The sequence below is a fragment of the Leptonychotes weddellii genome, chromosome 3 (assembly GCF_054177405.1).
Source record: "Leptonychotes weddellii isolate Sample4059 chromosome 3, ASM5417740v2, whole genome shotgun sequence".
NCBI lineage: Eukaryota > Metazoa > Chordata > Mammalia > Carnivora > Phocidae > Leptonychotes > Leptonychotes weddellii.
Genome location: NC_138371.1, coordinates 144,895,382 through 144,919,419, shown reverse-complemented (window position 1 = coordinate 144,919,419; position 24,038 = coordinate 144,895,382). Strand labels below are relative to the sequence as shown.

The window sequence follows — 24,038 nt, the reverse complement described above, 5'->3', positions numbered from 1 at the left end:
TTCAAAGTCCTTAGTATTTAAGGTAAAAGAAAGGCTCCTGGCTGGCTCAGTCGGTAGAGCATGCAACTCTTGACCTCAGGGTGGAGCCTACTTAAAAAAAAAAAAAAAAAAAAAGATGGGGCGCCTACGTGGCTCAGTCGGTTAAGCATCTGCCTTCGGCTCAGGTCATGATCCCAGGATTCTGGGATCAAGTCCCACATCGGGCTCCCTGCTCAGTGGGGAGTCTGCTTCTCCCTCTACCCTTACCCCCTGCTCGTGATCTCTCTCTCTCTCTAATAAATAAAGAAGATCTTAAAAAAAAAAAAAAAAGAGGGACACCTGGGTGGCTCAGGTTAAGCGGTTAAGCATCTGCCTTCAGCTCAGGTCATGATCCCAGGGTCCTGAGATCGAGTCCCACATGGGACTGCCTGCTGAGCAGGCAGTCTGCTTCTCCCTCTCCCTCTGCTGCTCTCTCTGTCAAATAAATAAAATCTTAAAAAAAAAAAAAGAATAAAATGCATAATATTAAAAAAAAAAGTCAAAGAAGCTTCCATGGCAAAATCAAGAAATCACTGGGAAGGCCAGATGCTGTCTGCTAAGAAAATGAAAAGTAGCAGAGGCTGGGGCACCTGGCTAGCTTAGATGGTGGATCATGCAACTCTTGATCTTAGGGTTGTGAGTTCGAGCCCCATGTTGGGTGTAGAGATGACTTAAAAAAAAAAAAAAAAGTGGCGGGGTGCCTGGATGGCTCAGTTGGTTGAGTGTCTGTCTGAATCTTGGTTTCGGCTGAGGTCATATGATATTGGGGTCACACGATGGAGCCCAGAGTTGGGCTCTGTGCTCAGCAGGGAGTCTGCCTGGGATTCTCTTCGTTCCCTCTTTCTCTGCCATGTGTGTGGGCGCACAACCACGTGCGCATGAGCACTCTCTCTCTCTCTAATGGATGAATAATCTTTAAAAAAAAAAGGTGACAGAGGCTAACTAAATCCAAAAGAAACCAAAGTACAAATCAGAATGCTATTAATTGGTAATAAGACATATAACTGTCATTTGGCCAGGAATGCCTGCTAGTTTTACCAGCACTCTTTCTTTTCTTTCCTTTTTTTTTTTTTTTAAACAGTCACAGACCATAAGAAGTCACAGTAAAACTGAAAAATTGCGTGGTTCTCAGATAAACAGATGGAGAGGTTTTGGGTGACCAGAAAAGGTGAGCCAGCTAAAAGTCTAAGGTTCGCATAGTCTCAGAAGCACATCTATGCCAGTGTTTTTGAAACTGTAGGCCTCTTCAATTATAGCTCAATAAAACTGGAAGGAAAAAAAAAAGAAACCGTAGGTCCCCACCCATGAGTATGAAAATCAATTTAATGGGTAAAGACCAGAATTGAGGAAAAAAAAGTCAACAGGCTAGAATAGGATAGAAAACGTCAGACTACCTGCCATAGCTGGGTTAAATTCTGTTTTGAGAAAGTGTGTGATCATCACTAGGTCACAATGTGAACTGGTTTTTAAACTGTGGCTCCTGGACAAAAAAAATCTGAAAGTAGCTTCTACAGACCAAGCTACAGACCTTCAAGCTTATAGTCAAGGGCAGAGAATTTGTACATCTGTGTTTTCTCATTCGACTGATACAAAAAATATTACTGCTCTGTATACATGGGAAGAAGATAAATAAAACTTTCGATATTAAAAAGGAATCTTAAGATCCAAAAAGGACAGTACAAGAATTTCAGTAGCAGACAATTCTTCCTGACTCCTTTTATCTGTGTTTGGTCCACTGCAGACCACCTCCCGCCTCCCCTCCCCATCAATACATTCTTTATCAGATGTGTTAATGAGGTAGATTTGCCACAATCAAGTGTGCCTCTTTCCAGGGATTAGCTGCTTTTCCACTGCATAAATTGACTTTTGAGATACGTGATCTCTCATAGGTTCCATTACATTGAAACCCTTTTTATATGTATATATGGCATATAGCTCTAATTTTTATGTGCTGGTTTAGGTTAATTGTATTTGTGATTTTATAAAGAAACAGTACGAATTAGTGAAAACTTTGGATTATTAGTTGAGGGTTAACAAACCTTAAGTAAACTGTACTCCAGATTTAGGGAAGAGCTCAGAGGGCTGTGGCAGAAACAAATGACAGGATTAACTGGAAACCTACCAGGACTAATCTACCATGTTACAATGTGTTTCTGGAGATAAATAACTGATAAGATAGGTACTTTTGTGTCATCGACAAGCAGTCAACTAAAACATTAATATATTACTTGGGGATTCTAACACATTGAGAAAGTATTTTAAAATGAGAAAGAATGATGATAATACAGATATCATAAACCTGGTGGATTATTCCTGGAATCTAGAAAAAAAGCTAGAAATTAAGAATCTATTTGTGTTCAAACACCAGAAAAGTGCCACTTCTCTAAAGAAAAGAAAGATGCTGTCTAGTAGATATAACTTTGTTTTCCAAAAAAAGATATAAGCTGGGAATCACAGAAATAAATATTTAAAGAGTCTCCATAGGCAGGGCCCAACCTAAGCGAGTCTAGGTCAGCTGACCTGGCTTTCCTACCAACTAAATGAGAGACTGTCCCGTATCATTCGACCTTCACTGCCCTACTTCCATGCTCACAAAGAAATTCCTTATTTCTAAATTAGCTTACCAGATAAAGTACATCAGGAAGAAGCTGCAATTAGAACTCATGATGCTAGAAACTGAAAAGTTATTTTTTTTGAAATGTAAATGTGCATAGCTACATATCTTGAGGTCTGAGCATACTTTGGTGAGATAAATCTAGATTCATCATCAAAAAAAGTGAGTCCAGAGTCTCAGTACAAATGTCACAAGGAAGCATTATAGGTATGATGAGCTGTTGATCCCCTCAGCCTCCAGAGATGGCTGGGGTCCCTTCAATCCACCAGCAAAGTTCATTTAATCTGGAGTGCCACACAAACGTGTGGTTATGTCTTGAGAAAGGTTGGGAGGCACAGAGTTAGCACACAACCCTGTAGTAAGGCTACCCCAGCGTGGCATCCTGTGTCACTTGTCTTAATACATCCAGTTGTATTCATTATATTACCATATTACAAATAACTGCTAAATTCATTTGTGATGAGTGATGAGAAAAACTGTTTTTATAACCTATCTACTTAGAAAAAATAATTTTTTTTAAAGATTTTATTTATTTATTTGAGAGAGAATGAGAGACAGAGAGCACGAGAGGGAAGAGGGCAGAGGGGGAAGCAGACCCCCTGCTGAGCAGGGAGCCCGATGTGGGACTCGATCCCGGGACTCCAGGATCATGACCCGAGCCGAAGGCAGTCGCTTAACCAACTGAGCCACCCAGGCGCCCAGAGAAAATAATTTTTAAATTGTGGTAAAATACACATGACATAAAATTTGCCACCATTATCGTTTTTAAGTGTACAGGTCAGTGGCATTAAGTATATTGACATTGTTGTCCGACCATCATCACCATCCATCCACAACACCCTTTTCCTCGTGTGTAACTGAAATTCTGTCCCCGTTGAACAGTAGCTCCCCATGCCCCCAGTTCCTAGTAGCCACTGGTCCATTTTCTGCTTCTATGAATCTGACTACTCTAGGTATATCCCATCTACCTTTTTTTTTTAAAAGACTTATTTATTTATTTATTTATTTGACAGAGAGAGAGAGAGAGAGAGAGAGAGAGACAGCTAGAGAGGGAACACAAGCAGGGTGGGCAGGAGAGGAGAAGCAGGCTTCCCGCAGAGCAGGGAGCCTGATGCGGGGCTCGATCCCAGGACCCTGGGACCATGACCTGAGCCGAAGGCAGACACTTAACGACTGAGCCACCCAGGAGCCCCTATCCCATCTACTTTTATTTCCCCTTTTGTCCTAAGGAAAGTGTTAATGGGTCATGAAGTGACTGAAGTCAGGGATAAGAATGTAGTAAGAAAGGAATAAAGTCCTGGGGCGCCTGGGTGGCTCAGTTCGTTAAGCATCCACCTTCGGCTCAGGTCACAATCTCAGGGTCCTGGGATCGAGTCCTGAGTTGGCCTCCTTGCTCAGTGGGGAGTCTGCTTCTCCCTCTCCTTCTGCCTGCCCCTCCCCCTGCGTATGCTCTCTCTCTCTGTCTCTGTCAAATAAATAAATAAAATCTTAAAAAAAAGAAAGGAATAAAGTCTAGATATAAAAAATACATATTAGAATCCTATTACTGAATAATGGAAAGAAGCACAAATCAGAAAATAATTTGTGAATATTGTACTTTTTCTGCCTTTGAAATTTCTCACTCTCTAACCTCATTTTCACCTGTCAAAATCTTAGACATTCTTCAAGGCCCGAATCTCAAATACTTTCTTTCTGCAGGAGCACATCAACATCATAGTATCTATTCTTTCTTTAAATTTCCATAGCACTTAGCATTTTCTTTATTTTACTTTTAAAGTAGTCCACCCAATTTCATCTGTATCAAAATGATCAAATATTCTATAATGTTTAGCAAGGGTTCCTGCATGTAGTCAGGACAAACCTGTTGAACTAAACTGTACTTATTTGAACATTTTTTGTCTTCCAGATGACCACATGTAGCCTTCTAAATCACTTCTACAGAGTCATGTGGTCATATAGTCATTTACATTACATAAACGTAATTTACCCAGCCAACAGATGCTAGCCATTGAGATAACCAATCTAAGTTAAGGTCTGAACCCTCCCATAAACTCACTGTCATCTGGAAACTTCATACACAAAGTACTGGTGCTACTATTCTGTGATGTTCCCTGCCCTCCCTGGAGCCTAAGCTTTTTATTGTTTCAATGCTGACAATCTGCTTGGAGAAAAGACTAAGAGCAGGATTGCTAACATCTGCATTTTTTTTTTTAAGATTTTATTTATTTATTCGACAGAGGGAGACACAGCGAGAGAGGGGACACAAGCGGGGGCAGAGGGAGAGGGAGAATCGGACTCCCCGCTGAGCAGGGAGCCCGATGCGGGGCTCGATCCCAGGACCCTGGGACCATGACCTGAGCCAAAGGCAGACGCTTAACGACTGCACCACCCAGGCGCCCAACATCTGCATTTTTATTGAGAAAATAGTGACAATGATATGAATCCTGAGTAAAAATGCTGGTTTGGAAAAGGATGGTAGCAGAACACTAGCAAAAGTTAGTCCCATGCTGCTCTGGAAGGAAAAAGGAAAGTTGCTCCAAAGAGGATTAGAACAGCTCCAATTTTTTTCTAGAAAGGAGCAAGGTAAGGCTAGAGAAAAGGGCTCGCACAGCTTAAAAGCTACCTTGAGAGAGAAAGTAGGTGATTAGCGGGAATGAACTGGGTGATTATGAATGAAAGGGACTGAGTTGGTGCTGCCCGTTGTAGAAGTAGCACTAACCATAGTCTTGGGCACTAACCACAGCAATGGGAGTTGCTGCTTTTCACTGTCCCTGTCCTTTTAGTGTTAACACTTAAGTATCCCACCCAGTAGAGTTTTAACAGCTAAGAAGGTAAGTAAATCAGGACGGCACCTAACCATATCTTTTTTATTTTATTTATTTATTTATTTTTTAAAGATTTTATTTATTTATTTGACAGAGAGAGAGACAGCGAGAGAGGGAACACAAGCAAGGGGAGTGTGAGAGGCAGAAGCAGGCTCCCCACAGAGCAGGGAGCCAGATGCGGGGCTCGATCCCAGGACCCTGGGATCATGACCCGAGCCGAAGGCAGCCGCTTAACGACTGAGCCACCCAGGCGCCCCTAACCATATCTTTTTTAAGTCCTCAATTCCAAATATTTATTGAGTATCAACTTTGTTCCTGAGCTGTGCAAGGCAATGGAAACACAGCTCCTATACTTACAGCACTTCCATTCCATGGCTCAATCTAGTCTTTGTTGCGGGCATTCAATGCCTGAAAAACAACTCTGCCCTATCTGTGATTTTAATGGCCAGAACTTGAGAAAGCTGTCTATCAAATGCACCTTTTGGGGTTCTCTTCATATATAAATTATCACATGGGTACTGCAAAAGGCTCATATGAATATAAAAGCATATAAAGACAAGTATCTCAAGCTCTTCTACATCACAGCTCTACCTCTACCCTACTGCCCCATTGACAGTTTTGTTTTCCTCATCTTTTCAATGCATATATGAACACACATCCATCCATCTATTCAGCATTAAATTTAGTATCAGGGAAAAATATCAATAGCAAATAATTTCAGCCAAAGGATCTGGAAGCAAATTAGAAATGTTTCCATTTTAGTTATAAAACTGTAAGATTGGGGCACCTGGGTGGCTCAGTCATTGGGTGTCTGCCTTCGGCTCAGGTCATGATCCCAGGGTCCTGGGATCGAGCCCCACATCGGGCTCCCTGCTTGCAAAAGGCCTGCTTCTCCCTCTCCCACTGCCCCCCTGCTTGTGTTCCTGCTCTCACTATCTCTCTCTGTCAAATAAATAAATAAAATCTTAAAAAAAAAAACAAACTAAGATTATAAAATAACTAGCTCTTATTTTCAAATACGTACATCATAAATTCCTTATTAACAAGATTAGATGAGATGTAAGAAAAATGTTGCTATGGAAAATTGAAAATATTCAAAATAGTAACTATAAAAATTATGATGCCTGAAAAGAATAATAGCATATTAGTATAAAAGATGTCTAGACCTCATTTCATATGATCCCCCCTCATTTTACAGATTAGAACCAGCTCAGAGTGTTTAAATGACTCCCTCCAGGTTACCCAGTCAATTCACATTAACAATTTTGCATTAGCACACAGTATTGATTTGACTGGTTTCCAGTATTAGCTCTCACTTTTCAGTAGGGTATAGCTGAGCTCATGCCTCTTTTTTTTTTTTTTTTTAAAGTAGGCTCCACACCCAACATGGGGCTTGAACTCATGGCCCTGAGATTAAGAGCTATATGCTCTAATGATTGAACCAGCCAGGCGCTCCTGAGCTCATACCTCTTTTGAAAAATTTTCCCTTATTATAAAAGAAATTAAGTTTATTATAGAAAAAAAACCCAGAAAACACACATAGGCAAGAAGAAGGAAATAAAGACCACCCAATTAATACTTTATATTTTGAATCTTCTTAATTTTATTCTCACTGAATAACCTTATTTTGAGGTACCGGAGAAATTTTACTGTTAATTATATACTGGTTGTAGTCAGGATATCAGAATCAGGTTATCAGCCAAAGTCAGAAATGCAGGAGGTCAGGGTCAGAAGGAATAGTTCACTGCTTGGAACAGAGAAGGGTCAGAAAGGCAGATCAGAGGGTGTGACAGGCTTTAAGTAATTGGCTATATCTTGTGGTTTTCATCTGACCTTACTTATCCCATCAACATCTATGTAGTAGATTTTAATATAATAGACATATCATATTGTCTGCCATCATCTTAGCCCACTTTCTGGGCCATGGTCCTTTGGAATAAATAGCTCTAGGCAGCTTATTTGGTACCATGCGATTCCTGCTCACTAGTAAGAGCGGCCATTCAGTAGCCTGGCTAATAACCTTACCAAGACTTGCCACAAAGGCGTATCACCCAACAAAAATACGCTGCGCCAATTAGATTCTTGTTTTTGGAAAATACACAGAGAACTAGGTTATAAGAGAGTAGATGTGGGAAGGAAGTATGTCTCAAGACAAGAGGCCAAGAGCAAGTTAATGAGGAAGTGGAAACTATGAGTAAGCAGAAACTGGGAGAGAAACAAAGAGAAGCTGGTGTACCACCAGAGGAAAAGATCCCGGGACACAGCTGCGGAAATCCGGAAATCCGTATAGCTGCCTTGTTTCCTGGCTGGTCAATCTAGGCTTCCTGTTTTCTCTCTCCTGTCAGCTCAGTCTCCATTACCACCACATGGATCCTTACAGTAATTACCCCTTATTCCATCTAAATTGTAACTCTGTCATTTTTTAAAAAAGGATGTTGAACCATGTAATCACTAAGCAATCTCTCATATCACATTGATCTCGAGCAGCATTATCTGAATGTATAATGAAGTAGCTTAGATCAGAAGCTCCCATACTTGACCAATTATTATAATCATCTTGGAAGTTTTAAAAAACTAAGATTCTGGGGATTCACTAAATCAGAGTATCACAGAGAAAATCTGTCTGGTTTTGAGTGTCTATTCAGATGGTAAAAATCACATTTCTTCTGGGAAATTAAAGCAAGGATGGGAAACCATGTTAAAGTGTAATATTTAATAATGTTACTATTTTGATTGTGTTGCCTTTTTATTTTTATTCTTGTTAAAACATTTTCAGTATTTTCTCTTTTAATCCAAATTTTTCTAATTTTTTGTTTTTTGAATGATTACATGTACATTTCTACCTAAAGATGCATTTTAGTTTATGTTAATATGATTAGTTTTGTACTTTATGAAGAACCTCTTAGAGCAAAATATACTAATTTCAAAAAGAGGGGGAAGGAGATATTTTGCATGTCTTTTTATTCTTAGGTAAATTAAAAATTTGTATGTTATATGAAATGTCCCTCTGATTCCCCTATGAGTCCTGAAGACTGGAGGAGGTAAATGCTAGATTAAGGCTCATTTCTGGGCAAGTCCAATATGTTAACTAAAAACCAACTATCAGTTGTAAGGTAGGTAATACATACATTCAGAAAAGGGATTAATAATAGATCTCTCAAGGCCTTTTAATAAAACTGAAAATTAGTTTAAAGCCAATAGGAATAAGAGGTAAGAAACTTAAATATACTTATGAAAATCAGAGATATTAAAATTCTAAGTTAATATTGGTTGTACTTACAAAGAGTGTTGGTTTGGGTATAAATATATTGTCTTCATGTTCTCTAGGCACATTTAAAGTCTTTGATTTATGATTCTCTGTCATATTTTTTGCATCTGTTTTAGTAAGAAGTAACTGGTCCTCAGAGTGCTTACTACGCATATTGGTGACAATCTGTTTAATTGCTGCCAATTCCTGTTGATAGATGAAAACAGAAGATAATGGCAAGTGTGATTTTAGCAAGCAGACTAAAAATGATGGATGGTAAAACATTTATTTTTATTCTTGAAGTAGAAGAAACATTTGAAGCAATCACTATATGAATGAGGAGAGCTATGAAACTAACAACATGTCAATGAACAATGCTGCACATAATTATCGATTCATACCATTAGTATTTTTAGGATGGTAAGTGATAAATATATCATTCCATGCTCTAGTGGGCCCCTGATTTTTCTGCATATTGGGATCGCCTGTGGCAACTTCAAAAACTACTGATGTCTGTGTCCCACCCGCAGAGACTGTGAGTAACTGGGAAGGAGATGGCCCTGGCTTTGGAATTTTCTAAAGATCTCCAAGTGATTCTAACTGACAAACCTCGGACCCACTGGCGGAGCTACTTTCCGCCTAAGGTTTTCTACACCTGTTTGTTGAGTAGACGATTTAGGCACTTAATTTTTTCTCTTCCTCCTCTTCAATTATCCCATTTCCTTTTGAAGTTTTATAAGAAGATGGTAGGGAAAAAGAGTCCAGAACGCTTTTCCTTGCCTACTAATCACCAGTTCAAACCTTAAGTTTAATACAACTTCAGGATTTCTTCAATCATGTCATTCCCCATTCTTTTACAAATGAAAACTGGAGTTGGCTTTAGCAGTTGCTGTTTGAACTAAGAATTAATTATGCTGAACTTGTTAAAGAGCTCAGATCACAATTTTCAGTCATTCCCCTTCTCAGTCTATTTTGTCTTTTATTTCTCCCCACAGTCAAACTGTTAGCATCTAACACTACTTAGTGGATATTTATGATTAATTACTAAATTCATTCAATCAAATACAAGCATGTGGAGAGAGGACAGATTAAACTCTCCTTTACCTTATTATCTGTAGAATAGTGGTGGGCTATGTTGGAAGTCATTTTTTCCCTATTATTTTATTTCATTTTCATGCCAAGACACCAAAGTTATGGTGACAGAGAGCTGTTCTGCTCCCTTCTACTAATCTGTTTATAGACATCAGCTCTGGGTCAGAGCAAGTTCCTACAGGCCTTTCTTTTTTTTTTTCCCCTGGCTGTCATTAGTTCTATTTAGAACCATCTAGCTTGAGTGGGTATTTTAAAACAGAGCTGTTGAGTTCAAGCCACCAAATCTTAGGGCCAACAGAGGAGCTGGATGAAATGGTGCCAGAATCCTTTTTCTCCTTTCTGAAGTCCTGGGGTTGGCTTGGCGGATGCACATGAGAATGTGTGCACCTTCAGACACTGCCAATCTGATATAATATCATTTGAGCCTTTTGAGGGATCTTTCTGCTTTCAAGATTATGTTATGTCATTTATATGCTCTCCATAGTGAAGTACATAATCACTGATTCGATTTTAAACATGTCTGGTATTACGGTAGATTTTAGCTCCTCTTCTATTTACCACTATAAGGAGAAGGGGAAGGGGAGATGATGGGCTCTCAGGCTATTGAAAGAAAACTTTCTCTCTGAAAGAACCTATGTTTACTTGCCTAACTTTTGTATCTTGGCATGAAGATAAAATAATAGGAAAAAATAACCTTTAACACAACCTACTACTAATCTACAGATTAGTAAGGTAAAGGGGATCATATTTGTTGGGGAAGGGGACAGGTGGGGCAATGAGGATGAGGAGGGAGAAGAGGAAGGAGGTGCAGGTACATTAGGCAGAGGGCTTTGGCGTCTAAGTGCTGGGGAGGAGGCCGTCATTTGTTTCTCTTTGCCTTCCTTCTGCTGCTGGTAGAGGAGCAGTTACAGGAAACAGCTCATTCCTGACGCTGGTCAGGAGACAGAAGGGAAATTCATAGGTCTTTGCTTCATCCAGACTAGGATCACCTCAATTTAGGGTGTTGGCACAGTCTACTTTCATTCTTCTGGCTGCATTAGACAATGTTAGCATGGTTTCTGAAATGCAGGTAAAGAACACTGTACAAGTAACACAGTTCTATAAAATTCCCACTACAAAAATACAGCTACAGTGGATACCAAGAGAACATGTAGAAAAATTTTGCTCAGTTTTATTATGTTGGGTTACATAAATGATCCATCCCTTTTATACCAATGGTAAATTTGGGGAATGAAAATTCCACTTTAACATCAAATAGTATCCACAATACCATCATGTACTGAACACACAGAAAGCCAAGCACATGTACTGGAAATATTTTAGCATTAGGTTAGAAGTCAAAGACACATCTATTCCTGACTCTGTTACTCACTATGTAAACTTAGGCAATCTACTCTGGTTCAATGAGCTTCAGTTTCCTAATTGATAAAATGTATGCTTGTGTTACCTTTTTGGCTATTCGCCAGTCTGATAAGTGAGTATGTTTATTTTGCATTTCTTCTATTGAGAGGTTGAGCGGCTTTTCATATATTTAAGGGTATTTGATATTCTTGGCCCATTTTTCTCCTGGGTGATTGGTCATTTTCTTACACATGTCAAGAAGCTCTTTATATGTTAGAGATTTTAGCCCTTTGTAATATGAGTGGGAGGCCCCCCCCTTTATCTTTTATCTATGTTTATGCTTTTTTTGTGTGTGTGGCTATGCCAAACTTTTGGATTCTCATGTAGCTGAATATGTCAATCTCTAATTTTATAGCCTTCTCTGTGTTTTCTTCTTCCAATTTCCTCAAGTTACTTTTATGCTTTCTTTTTCTTTTCCTTTTCAAACGTTTAGACCTCTGATCTGTTTGAAGTTTATCCTGGATTATGGTGAAGGGTGTGGATTCGACATATTTCCCCCAAAGCTATTCTGTGATAACATTATGTACTCACCCATTTCAGATGCTTATCTTTATCATACACTAAACTTCCATAAGTAGATGATTTATTCCTGGACTTTTAAATTCTATTCCAATAGTCTGTCAGTTCACACACCCATGTCACACTGTTATAATGTTTAATGATTTGGATATATTTTTGGCTCTATTCTTAGAGATAGGGGTGGACTTATGTTAAATTAAAAGAAAAACTTAGAAGAACTGACTTTTATGATATTGAGTCTTTCTATCCATGACAATATTTTAATAGATCTTTCACCAACATTTTTGGCATAAACTGTCATGCTCTTATTGGTATTATTATTATAAATAGAATGGTTGTAATTATGAGATCTCAATTCTCAGACTGACAAAACAAAAATAAATAAACCAACATTAACATATATGAGCTAGAAAACTTACTCGTCACTACAAAACAGAATCGTTTGGTAAGATGAAGTCACCTTGAGATCTTCTGGTTTGTTCCTGATCTGGTTTGGTTCTTACCATGTTCTTGTCTGGCTCTTGATTATTGGCTCATTTCTCCTATTTAAGATTCTGCTCTTATTGTTTGGACTTGACTTTTGCATTTCATTTCCCTAGCTTTTGATTCTGCTTTTCTCTGGTCTTAAACCATCCTTTTCTGATTGGTCAGTAGGGTTATTTGTACTTATATTTAATGACTTACAAATACTGTTCACTGCAGAGCAGAGAGTGTGATTAGAAGCACAAGAAAGGAACCTCTGATGTTCAAAGGAGAATGTTTCAAGCATCATGTTCAATTGAATTCTTTTTCTTACATCACATCTATTGCTCAAAATCATGCCATTTACTTGGGTTCCTATTTGTACTCTGACTTTCTAAAAGAGATTTCCCTCCTCCTTAGAGTTCCTGCCTTTTATTATTTTTTTTTCTCATTGATGGAAACACTATATGCCTTTTCCCATATTACCTAAGATTATCTAGCTTCTTAATCATGCTATTTATTAGCTGGGTTCAATTTCGTAGACTGCTTTTAAGACTGATGCCCAGTTATTATTCTGAAATTTCTTTTATTACTTTATTTCTTTATTATTTATCTTGGCAAGTTCCATTATTTCTGAGAGGGTACTGTGGAAGAAAGTATTGTGCTTTTCTTCAGGACTTTGATGGTATTATTTCGTTGTTTCCTAAAGTCAAATTTCTGAGAACTATGATGCCAAGCTGATTCTTATTTCATTTCTGTTTTTTTTCTTTCCCAAAGTTTTTTTTTTTATTATTATTATGTTCAGTTAGCCACTGTATAGTACATAATTAGTTTTTGATGTAGTGTTCAATGATTCATTAGGTAAGTATGACACCCAGTGCTTATCACAACATGTGCCCTTCTCAATACCCATCACCCTATTACCTCCTCCCCCCACTCTCTTCCTCTCTGTACCCTTCTCCTGGCATTTTTACTTATAATAATTTCATGATTTTTATTTTAGCAATTTTTTAAATTTTAGCAATTTTTGAAAATAAAATATCACCAATTTTTTTTTGTTGTTCTCTGTTTCTTATTTTATAGAAATACTACTTTCTCAAATTTTTCTGAAAAAACGAATTACCCCTTGTAAGTTCGTTTCCGCTGTGGAGTTTTGTTTTTGTTTTCTTTGGAGAACAGGGTCAGTTTCTCTGAATTTTTCCCTTTTGTGTTAATTATTAATTTTCTTCCAGTTTCTGACAGTCTTTGGTGTGTGTTCCAAATTATGAGCAAAGAACCAGATTAAAAGTTTTCTTTCTGTTTTTCATTTCATTCATGTGAACGAAACAACTGAGTACTCTCTCTGAATACGTGGACGAGAAAATCTGTTTAGTAGGCTTCACTGCAGGGCTCATGCAGAAAGCAGGCTCTCTTCTCCAAAATGTCAAAATGTAGACTGCCCTAATCTGGAGTCCGTTATTTTGGCTGTTTTAGCCTATTCTTGGCAAATGCTCCATTAATTTCTCAAAATATTTTTTAAAATTCCCATTTTTCAAAATTATACTAGCATTACCTGTTCATTGTAAAATTCAAATACTGTAAAAGTGACATGCCCCAATCCTCTTTCCCTTTAACCACTAGTTTGAGATATTTAAATATTATTCTACATACATAGTCTGATTTATAATAATAGTCATTAATTCTGACACTTTTATGCTGTTTTTCAAAGAGCTAATAGTATATATATTATAATCTAGTATATCAAATACATAAAAAAATTACAGTTTCAAGAATGATGAACCATTCATTAAAATTAACAACTCTAGAATTGCATCTGGCTATACAATTGAGACTTAGGACAAAACTGAAATAAAATGAAACAAAACCACATTGCAGTAAAATAATTACTATCAAAATGGAAGAATTAAGGGCAAGGACATTCTTATGAAACTTCCAGATGATGATGAGGAGGAGGAGGAAGAGGAAGAGGATAACGACTCTTATTGCATAAATAATCTCTATAAAAGAGATAAACTGCTCTCTTGAATCCCAAATCACATATCTTGGCCATTTAATATAAACTATTTGCACAGAGTGGTGGTATATTAAAACAGCTCAACTGCAGAGCAGCTGCTTAACACTATTGCAGAGCTGATGCCAATAAATTGCTGAAAGTTGTAAACTCTGCAAAGATGCTGGCAAGGGGACACATAGATGGCATTTCTTGATGAAAATAGCTCTGACAAGTATAATGCAAAGTATGTGCTCCATGGGAGGTCAAATGTAAGTGTTTCTGCATAGGAATAACAACGTATCCTGGTTAACAAGTCTGGTAATTCTGTGCATCTTTCTTACTTGAGGTAAACAGGAGGTAAAAACCAACCTTGTTTTAAACCAAGTACATATATATTTTGGATATTTAAATTTCATCTGAAAGGGTATTTAAAAAACATTTTATTATGGAAACTTTCTAATATGTGAAGAATATATGAAGCTCTCAGTTCTACTGCCCAACTGTAACAATGGTCAACATTTTGTCCATATTGTTTTTTAAAACAGCTTTAGTGAGATATAATTCATAACCATACAGTCATCCATTTAAACTGTATAATTCAATGGTTTTAAGTATATTCATGGATATGTGCACATTACATCATAGTCAATTTTAAAACTTTATTACCTCAAAAAGAAACCTGGATTCCTTTAGGAATTACTCTTCAATCTCACCTTCTTCTCAACTTCCCAGCTCTAAGCAACCACTAATCTACTTTCTGCCTCCATAGATTTCCCTGTTCTAGACGTTTCATATGAATGGAATCATAATAATATGTAGTCTTTTGTTACTGGCTTCTTTCACTCAGCATAATGTTTTCAAGGTTCATCCATGTTATAACATATATCAGTACCTCATTTCTTTTTATGGCCAAATAATACTCTACTGTATGGCTATACCATATTTTGTTTATCCATTCATCAGCTGATGGACATTTGGGTTGTTTCCACTTCTTAGCTGTTGTGAATAATGCTGCTATAAACATTCATGCACAAGTTTTTGTGCGGACATGTTCATAACATATATACCTAGGAGTAGATTGCTGGGTCATATGGAACTCTGTTTAGTTGTTTGAGGGACTGCCAGACTATTCTGTCAACCATGTTTTATCTATTTCCTTACCAGTTTTTCTGAAATATTTCAAAGCAGATTTCAGACCTGCAGATCATTTCACTTACAAATACTTTAGTAGAGATTTTTAATACATGATTTTTGAGGATGTTAAAATATACCCTGAATGTCAATGCCACTACACTCTAAACAACGGACAAAGCAGATTTTGTATATGGCAGAACTGTGAGAGAATTGTTCTCAGTATCTACAACTGCAAACTCCTATTTTTCAGTCCCTCCCTCAGTCTTCCCATCGAAATAACTTGCTCCCATTTGTAGGATAACCTTTCCCTGGGGTTGTCCCTTTGCCTCAAGGGGAGAATATGAAGTTTTTAGGTGTGGGGAGAGGAAGAGAGAGGACAAGAGCTAACATTCACTGAGTATCTACTATGTGCTAGGCTTTGTGCTACGTATTTTATTTTATTTTTTTTTAAAAGAGGGTAACATTTTCTTTTTTCTTTTATTTTCTTTTCTTTTATTTTATTTATTTATTTGAGACAGAGAGAATGAGAGAGAGAGCACATGAGAGGGGGGAGGGTCAGAGGGAGAAGCAGACTCCCCGCAGAGCAGGGAGCCCGATGCGGGACTCGATCCCGGGACTCCAGGATCATGACCTGAGCCGAAGGCAGTCGCTTAACCAACTGAGCCACCCAGGCGCCCTGTGCTACGTATTTTATACAATAATTTAATCCTCTTCCAGGGGCGTCTGGGTGGTGCTTTTGGTCGGGTGTCTGACTCTTGGTTTCAGGATCATGAGATTAAGCCCCATGTCGGGCTCTGCTGCTTAAGACTCTCTCTCCCTGTCCCTCTCCCCCCACAGCACTCACTCTCTCTCTCTCAAATAAATCTTAAAAAAAAATAATAATTTGGGGCGCCTGGGTGGCTCAGTTGGTTGAGTGACTGCCTTCGGCTCAGGTCATGATCTCAGGGTCCTGGGATCAAGCCCCATGTCGGGCTCCCTGCTCAGCAGGAAGCCTGCTTCTCCCTCTCCCACTCCCCCTGCTTGTGTTCCCTCTCTCGCTGTCTCTCTCTCTGTCTAATAAATAAATAAAATCTTAAAAAAGAAAAAAAAATAATTAATTTAATCCTCTTCCAAATACCAAGAGGTAAATATTACTTCAATTTTGAAGATGGAAGAAACAAGCTTAGAAGGTTTTAAGAAATTTAGCCAAGTCCATTAGTTACTAATAAGTGAAACCAGTTTTCAAATGTAGGTCTTTCTGCGTTCAAAGCTGTCATTATTTATAAAATAGTGCATCTAACTTCTATCAAAGGCTTTGATACACACATACAAGTTCAGGTTTGGAAGGGATCTTCAAGTTATTTAACCCGGCCTCTATACAAAACAAAACAAAACAAAACAAAACAACAGCAATAACAACAACAAAAAAAGCAAAACGAAACAAATAAAATGAGTCTCCTTATAATTTCTACTCTTAGATTTTAATTCCAGCCTTTGGAGATATGTATAACAAGTCTATCATTGCCTCTTTCACATGCTTACTTTGAATTTCTTAGATTTCTCGAAATCATTTCTTCTGTAAACACCCCCAGTTCATTTGTACCTATTATGACTAAAAAGAATTCTTGAATTCTTTCACCATCCTGATTGTTCTCCTCAGAATACCTTCTAAGTATTGAAAAGTTTTGGGCCTAGAACAACAAAGAAAGGAGTCTTGGCCAGAGCAGAGCGGAATAAGATCTAGCTACTCCTTATTCTAAAGCATTTAAGATGACATTCACATTTTTGGAACCATACCTTATCTATGACTGAAAGCTTAGCGAGAGTTCAAGTATATACATGAATGAGAGACAACTGTGCTGTTATAGCCTAAGGGACATAATCACCTGGTACATTCTTTCCTGAACTTGGATATAATCTAAGGTCATGCTCAACAGTGATCCAGGTAGAGGAAGCTAGTATTAACACAATAAAGTAGGCCCCTGAGTTGAAATCACTGCCATGGTTGCCATAACAGAAGTGTGGGCCCTTTGATTCTGTTCTCATTGGCTTGTACACACCCTTTACGTCGTCTGATTGCTGGATAGTGTATCTTGGACTTCTGACTGCTCTGCCTTCCAGTACTCATGCCCTCTTGGTGCCCCGCTCTCCCTCTGTAACAGTATTCATCTAGTTGCTGTCTAGTTTCTGGCCTTTGCTATCTCAGTATAATCTGACAGGTTTTGATGCATATTCTAGCTGATTTCCATCATCGACATCAGACTCTAAACACTGTGCTCTACTTTGAGGACCTGTTTCCAGAGTACTGCTCACTCCAGTGCCTGTACTTTCTCCATGTTGTATTCCCAGCCTTCTCGTAGTGTTAGCTCCCTAATACGTGATCAGTGACTTAAGTTTATATCAAAATACTGCCAATATGGTACCTGACAGGATTATGATATAATTACCTCATATCGTTAATCTCTCCTGGCCACCACACATTTCCAGAGACCTATTTTATAGCTTTGCAGTTGTGTGTGTCTCCTCACGTTCTAGAATTGTTTGGCTTCTTAAAAACCGCTACAATTCTAAGAGAATCATAAAAACACAGGGATAGAAATGATAGCAAGAGGTCTTTACTTGTTCCTCACTGATTAAAAAAAAAAAGTCAGAGAAATGTACTATTTTTTTTTTTTTAAAGATTTTCATTTATTTGACAGAGAGAGGGAGAGAGAGCACAAGCAGGGGGAGTGGCAGGCAGAGGGAGAAGCAGGCTCTCCCCACTGAGGAGGAAGCCCGATGTGGGGCTCAAATCCAGGACCCTGGATTATGATCTGAGCTGAAGGCAGATGCTTAACCGACTGAGCCACCCAGGTGCCCCTGTACTTACTATTTAAAAGAAAATATGCCAAACTTCTAAAATATGGTGGGAAAAAATATATTTCATTCTAAAATACAATATCAAAAAAACTAGATAATAACAAGCCTATACGATACCTAAGAGATGTGAAAAATGTTAAAAGGGCATTATACACAGATAAAATACTTTTATGATCAGATATTATATTGCTTCACATAAGAGTTTCACTTGCAAGGTACAACAAAGATATCTGCAATTTTAAAGATGATGAAAAAGATTAAAGAAGCCAAAATACTTATGAAAATCAAAATAATTTAACCTAGTTCTACTAAGTTCTGTACAAGTCCACATAAACATAGAGGTCCCCAGAGTACAATCTAAGAGAAATTCATGTGTCTTTTATGCAACTCAAAATCAAGGAGAGTTAACATTCCATGAGATGGACTGAGATTTAGCTGCTCCTTCTGTGAAATGGGTATAAGACCATCATAGGTTTCTGTGAGGCTTAAAAAAAAGGGTATTAAAAAATTTCAAAATTATGGGGCGCCTGGGTGGCTCAGTCATTAAGCATCTGCCTTCAGCTCAGGTCATGATCCCAGGGTCCTGGGATTGAGCCCCACATCGGGCTCCGTGCTGAGCAGAGAGCCTGCTTCTCCCTCTCCCACTCCCTCTGCTGGTGTTCCCTCTCTCGCTGTGTCTCAGTCAAAATAAATAAATAAAATCTTAACAAAAAAAATTCCAAAGTCACATATAAATATTAAACATTCTTATTATTAACTGAAAATTCTAGAAGGCAGAAGCATGGAGGAATAATTTAAAACTTTTCCTTTCTTTGATTCCTTAGCTCCTAGATATACTTGGTTGAAAGCATCTATAACTGATTTGTAAGTATGTTAGTCTATCATAATTGATCTGAAAATGTTTTAAACATTTTGGAAGAAAGAAGCTATAAAAACTCAAGATATTATTACTGATATATAATAGGCTTGGTTCTGGCATACTTTTATTTCTTACTTGAGAGAGAGAAAGAGAGAGAGCGAGCACAAGTGGGGGTGCGGGGGGCGGGGAGAGGCAGAGGGAAAGGGAGAAGCAGACTCTCCGCTGAGCCGGAAGCCCAGCACGGGGCTCTATCCCAGGACCCTGGGATCATAACCAGAGCCAAAGGCAGACGCTTAACCCACTGAGCCACGCAGGTGCCCCTGGTTCTGGCATACTTTAAAGATTTTTTTTTTTTATTTGAGAGAGAGAGAATGAGAGAGAGAGCACATGAGAGGGGGGAGGGTCAGAGGGAGAAGCAGACTCCCCGCCGAGCAGGGAGCCCGATGAGGGACTCGATCCAGGGACTCCAGGATCATGACCTGAGCCGAAGGCAGTCGCTTAACCGACTGAGCCACCCAGGCGCCCTGGTTCTGGCATACTTTAAAAGTATATGTAAACTTGGGCGCCTGGGTGGCTCAGTCGTTAAGTGTCTGCCTTTGGCTCAGGTCATGATCCCCGGGTCCTGGGATGGAGCCCCGCACTGGGCTCCCTGCCCCGCAGGAAGTCTGCTTCTCCCTCTCCCACTCCCCCTGCTTGTGTTCCCTCTCTCGCTGTCTCTCTGTCAAAAAATAAATAAAATCTTAAAAAAAAAAGTATATGTAAATTCGACATTAGCAATGAGTTATTTTTTGCAGTATTTTACTCCCTGAATTTCCTTGGACCTGAATTCACATACCTTTATATGGAAAAAATAAGCATTCTAAAACTTTACAGAGAAAATATGACTTCCCTTGTTATGTGCGTTTTAGGTTTTCACTACAATAATTGTCCTTCTTTAAAATACTCACTTAAGGGGCGCCTGAGTGGCACAGTGGGTTAAGCATCCAACTCTTGGTTTTGGCTCAGGTGATGATTTCAGGGTTGTGATCTTAGGGCCCTGATCTTAGGGTCATGAGATCGAGCCCTGTGTTGGGCTCATGCTCAGTGCAGAGTCTCCTAGGTCTTCTTTCTCCCTCTGCCCTCTGCACCCCCCAACCCACACGAACAGGCACTCTCTCTCTCTCAAATAAGTAAATAAATCTTAAAAAGAATTCACTTAAACTCACTAAATCAAAACAAATTTTAACTGGAAGAGCATCACTAAGATGAGAAACGTATGAATCTGAGGAATAATTACATCTTCATCTAAAGAAAAATTAACTTATACGCTCAGTATTTTTTTAGTCATGCTGATGTAAAATTTAACTACATAGGTATATAAGAAAAACATGTAGAAGGTATTCTTAAGAAAATGTCAAAACAGTTAAGTATGAACCAAAAGGAATGACACACATATAGAAATATGTAATTTGCTTGAACCCTTTATGAAGTGGATTGCCTAAGGGGCACTTGTGGTGCTGAAATGTCCCTGAAACTTTCCGAGAAATCACAAAGAACATACAAGTTAGAATCTGGGAACATAAACATACCATCAAAGAATGATAATTATACTGTGACTTCACTTTTAGGAAACCTGGCTAACTGCAGGTTTGTTTTCTTTTTGTTAAGTGAACACACTGCAGTAAGAGGCAAGTATTCTGGGCTAATGGGAGTCCAACATTCAGGCAAGAATAGGGGTTTGCATATTCTAGGAACCTTAGTAAGGAGTGGTTAGTTAATTCTGGCTACATACTAACTGAAATGCCAGTACACCCTGAAAGACATTATTGGTAGAAGCACTATGTAAAAGAGTAGAAGAATCTCAGGTCTTAGAAATATGTATCATTTTTGATACAAATATGACATTTTGATACAAATGTTGATACAAATATGTATCATTTTTGAGAGGCTTGATACCCATACAGGTTGCTTGTGGGTACAGGTACCATGTCCAGGGTTTTAGGAGTAGCTTTATTTTACACAAACTTTACAGATATGACTTCCTAGTGGCCACTTTTAGATAATTCTCTGAAACTGTTCTTGGGTGTAGGAGAGCTTCTTCAGTTAAAATGATATCAGTTGTCAGTGTATTTTACTATCTGAGGGAAGGGGATGAGGCTATATTAAAGGTTAGTTTCTAAAATTTTCTATTTGACTATTCTATTTGACAGTTTCAAGTGCAATTACAATTGAAGAGGTAAAGGACCATAACAAACATTCAACTGAGTACTTATTATGTGCTAAATACTGTGCTTAAGGCTAATATATTAGGAAAAATGAGGCACTTTACTGGCCAAGTCATATGCATAATTATAATATATAGTGACGTGAACATTAATACAAATATTTTAAAAATTATTGGGAAGAAGTAGAAAAAAGGGATAAATTTTTCTTTGTCGAACTTTGAGAGAACTTCAAAGAATATGTAACATTTGGATTGACTCTTGACACAGAAGGAAAATAGAAAAAGGAACCACATTCATTGAGTTACGTGCCTGTTACATGCCAGGAATGTTACTACAGTATTTAATTCTCATATAGTCCTGCAAGGTAGACATTACCTTTACACATGAGGAAATGGAGTTTAGAGGGGTTAAATTCTGTCACAAGAATCCACAGCTATCAAGTGGTAGAGCTGTGATAGGAACTCATCTTGTCTGACTTTGGCTTTTTCCACAGTATTTTAAAATGTAGGTGACATAAAGAATATAAAGGTAATTCCAACCTTACCTTACAATCTAACAAGAGACCTGAACATGTATATATGCATATACACTAGAAGGTAGAGTGTAATTCTGGACCAATCCCATTGTCCATCTTCTCCATGTTTATACCTGCCATGCTGAATGCTACGAGAGAAAAATTGCACAGAATGGTACTACTATAAACACATGGTGTTTCAACTTGGCAATTATTTGGTATTTCCATAATACATATCGCTCATTTACTGTGTAGCTATTTCAAAATTCTATTTTCCTAAAAATTCTGATGCTAGCAAATCTCCTGCCATTAGAGCACAGCCATTGGATGGGAACTGCCTAAATTCTTACCATCAAACCTACAAACTCATTTTTATCTTTATATAATCTTTATTTCTATCTTCAAAATAGAAAAGGTGCCCCTCCTGTCTAAAGTTAAATCCCATCACTTGTGCTCTGGATCTCCTTCTTCCCCAACACTTTGCTCAATTGATTCTCGTTTGTACCTACAATGTCTCTCTCTACCTGGCTCCTTCCCATCACCATTTAAACTGGATACTCTCTAGCTGTGAGAGGTAAAAGCCCTCGACCTCATGCCCCCTCCCCATCATCCTATAGTCTCTGATTTAAATATCTAAAGGGTTGTCTATTTTTCCTACGACCACTTTTCAACTTCTGCTCATTCATCAATTCACTGCAGTCTGCTTTTTGGCTCCACTGAAACTGATGTACCATCTTGTTAAATTCAATCGATGCTTTCTTTTCATCTTTGTTTGATTTGGCCCCTTGACAGCCCATTGTCACTGGTCAGATTCTACTCTCTTTCTGATGTTCCTGTCATTTCTCTGGTTACCCCATCTTCTAATTTGTGTAAACTCTTTTTCCTCTGCCCATCCGTTAAATGTTGGTGCTCTTCAAGATTCTGGCCTAGGCCTTTTTTTGCTCTCATTCTATGCAGTTCATTTACGAGTTCATTTAATCCCTTCCATATAAAGCACCATCTTTACTGGACATACCCACTTAGGTATTTCCTTGAGCTTTTCTTCTCCAAATCTATTTCCCCCATGTATTTTGTGGCACCACCATAAACCCAGGACAAAAGCCAAAACCTTGGGCATCAATTCTCATACCTCCTCTCTTCAGCATTTCCTGGATCCAATCACCAAACCCTATGATTCTGCTTTCTTTCTTTTCTTTCTTTCTTTCTTTTTCTTTCTTTCTTTCTTTTCTTCCTCCCTCCCTCCCTCCCTCCCTCCCTCCCTCCCTCCCTCCCTCTCTCTCTCTCTCTCTTTCTTTCTTTCTTTCTTAGAGAGAGTGTGGGAGCACAGAGGCAGAGGGAGAAGCAGGCTCCCCGCTGAGCAGAGAGCCTGATGTGGGGTGTGATCCTAGGACCCTGAGATCATGACCTGAGCTTCATGAAGGCAGACGCTTAATGACTGAGCCACCCAGGCGCCCCATGATTCTGCTTTCTAAATAGCTTTCAAATTAGTCCATTCTTGTTGGACACCATCATCACCAGTCTGGTTCAAGACACCATCATAATTCACTGAAATACTGGAATAGCTTCCTAATCGGGGCTCTAACCACTACCCTTAATACAGTTACAGAAGAAATCACAAAGGGGTTTTACATCAGCTTCTTAAAACTATGCACAGTTTTCTAGTAGACATTTGGCTGATTAAAGATGCTTTTCCTACCCTTGAAAACTTATATTCTGAGGGCACATGATGAAATATATACTCAGAAAAGCAGAATAAGAATTTCCAAGTCAGCAAATCTTATTTCAAAAGGCAAAGATGAGTGGATAAAAATGGATGAAAAATGAAAGCCACTTAAGACAATTCCTGAGAAGTACACTCAACAAGAAAGAAGACATTCTAGGGGCGCCTGGGTGGCTCAGTCATTAAGTGTCTGCCTTCGGCTCAGGTCATGATCCCAGGGTCCTGGGATCGAGTCTCACATCGGGTTCCCTGATCATTCTAACATTCTAAGGAATTACATTTCTTATACTCAACTGAACGTTGAACTTGAAGCCCTGCTACTCTTCTCCAAGAGTGAGATGCTATCAGTTGCTCTTTGCCTTTACCTCTTTTTTCCTCATTATTTAAGATTTATATTATTTTAGGGCGCCTGGGTGGCTCAGTCGTTAAGCGTCTGCCTTCGGCTCAGGTCATGATCCCAGGGTCCTGGGATCGAGTCCCACATCGGGCTCCCTCCTCGGGGGGAAGCCTGCTTCTCCCTCTCCCCCTCCCGCTGCTTGTGTTCCTGCTCTCGCTATCTCTGTCTCTGTCAAATAAATAAATAAAATCTTTAAAAAAA

General features: G+C 38.6%; 1 protein-coding gene across 1 annotated transcript in view; it reads right to left on the bottom strand.

The window, feature by feature from the left end:
- PIBF1 (progesterone immunomodulatory binding factor 1) overlaps window positions 1-24,038 on the bottom strand; it is a 209,400-nt gene that overhangs the window by 12,622 nt on the left and 172,740 nt on the right. The window contains exon 17 of the mRNA XM_081815019.1: window positions 8,738-8,911. Coding sequence (XP_081671145.1) covers window positions 8,738-8,911 — 174 coding nt within the window. The remainder of the gene's footprint in view (window positions 1-8,737; window positions 8,912-24,038) is intronic.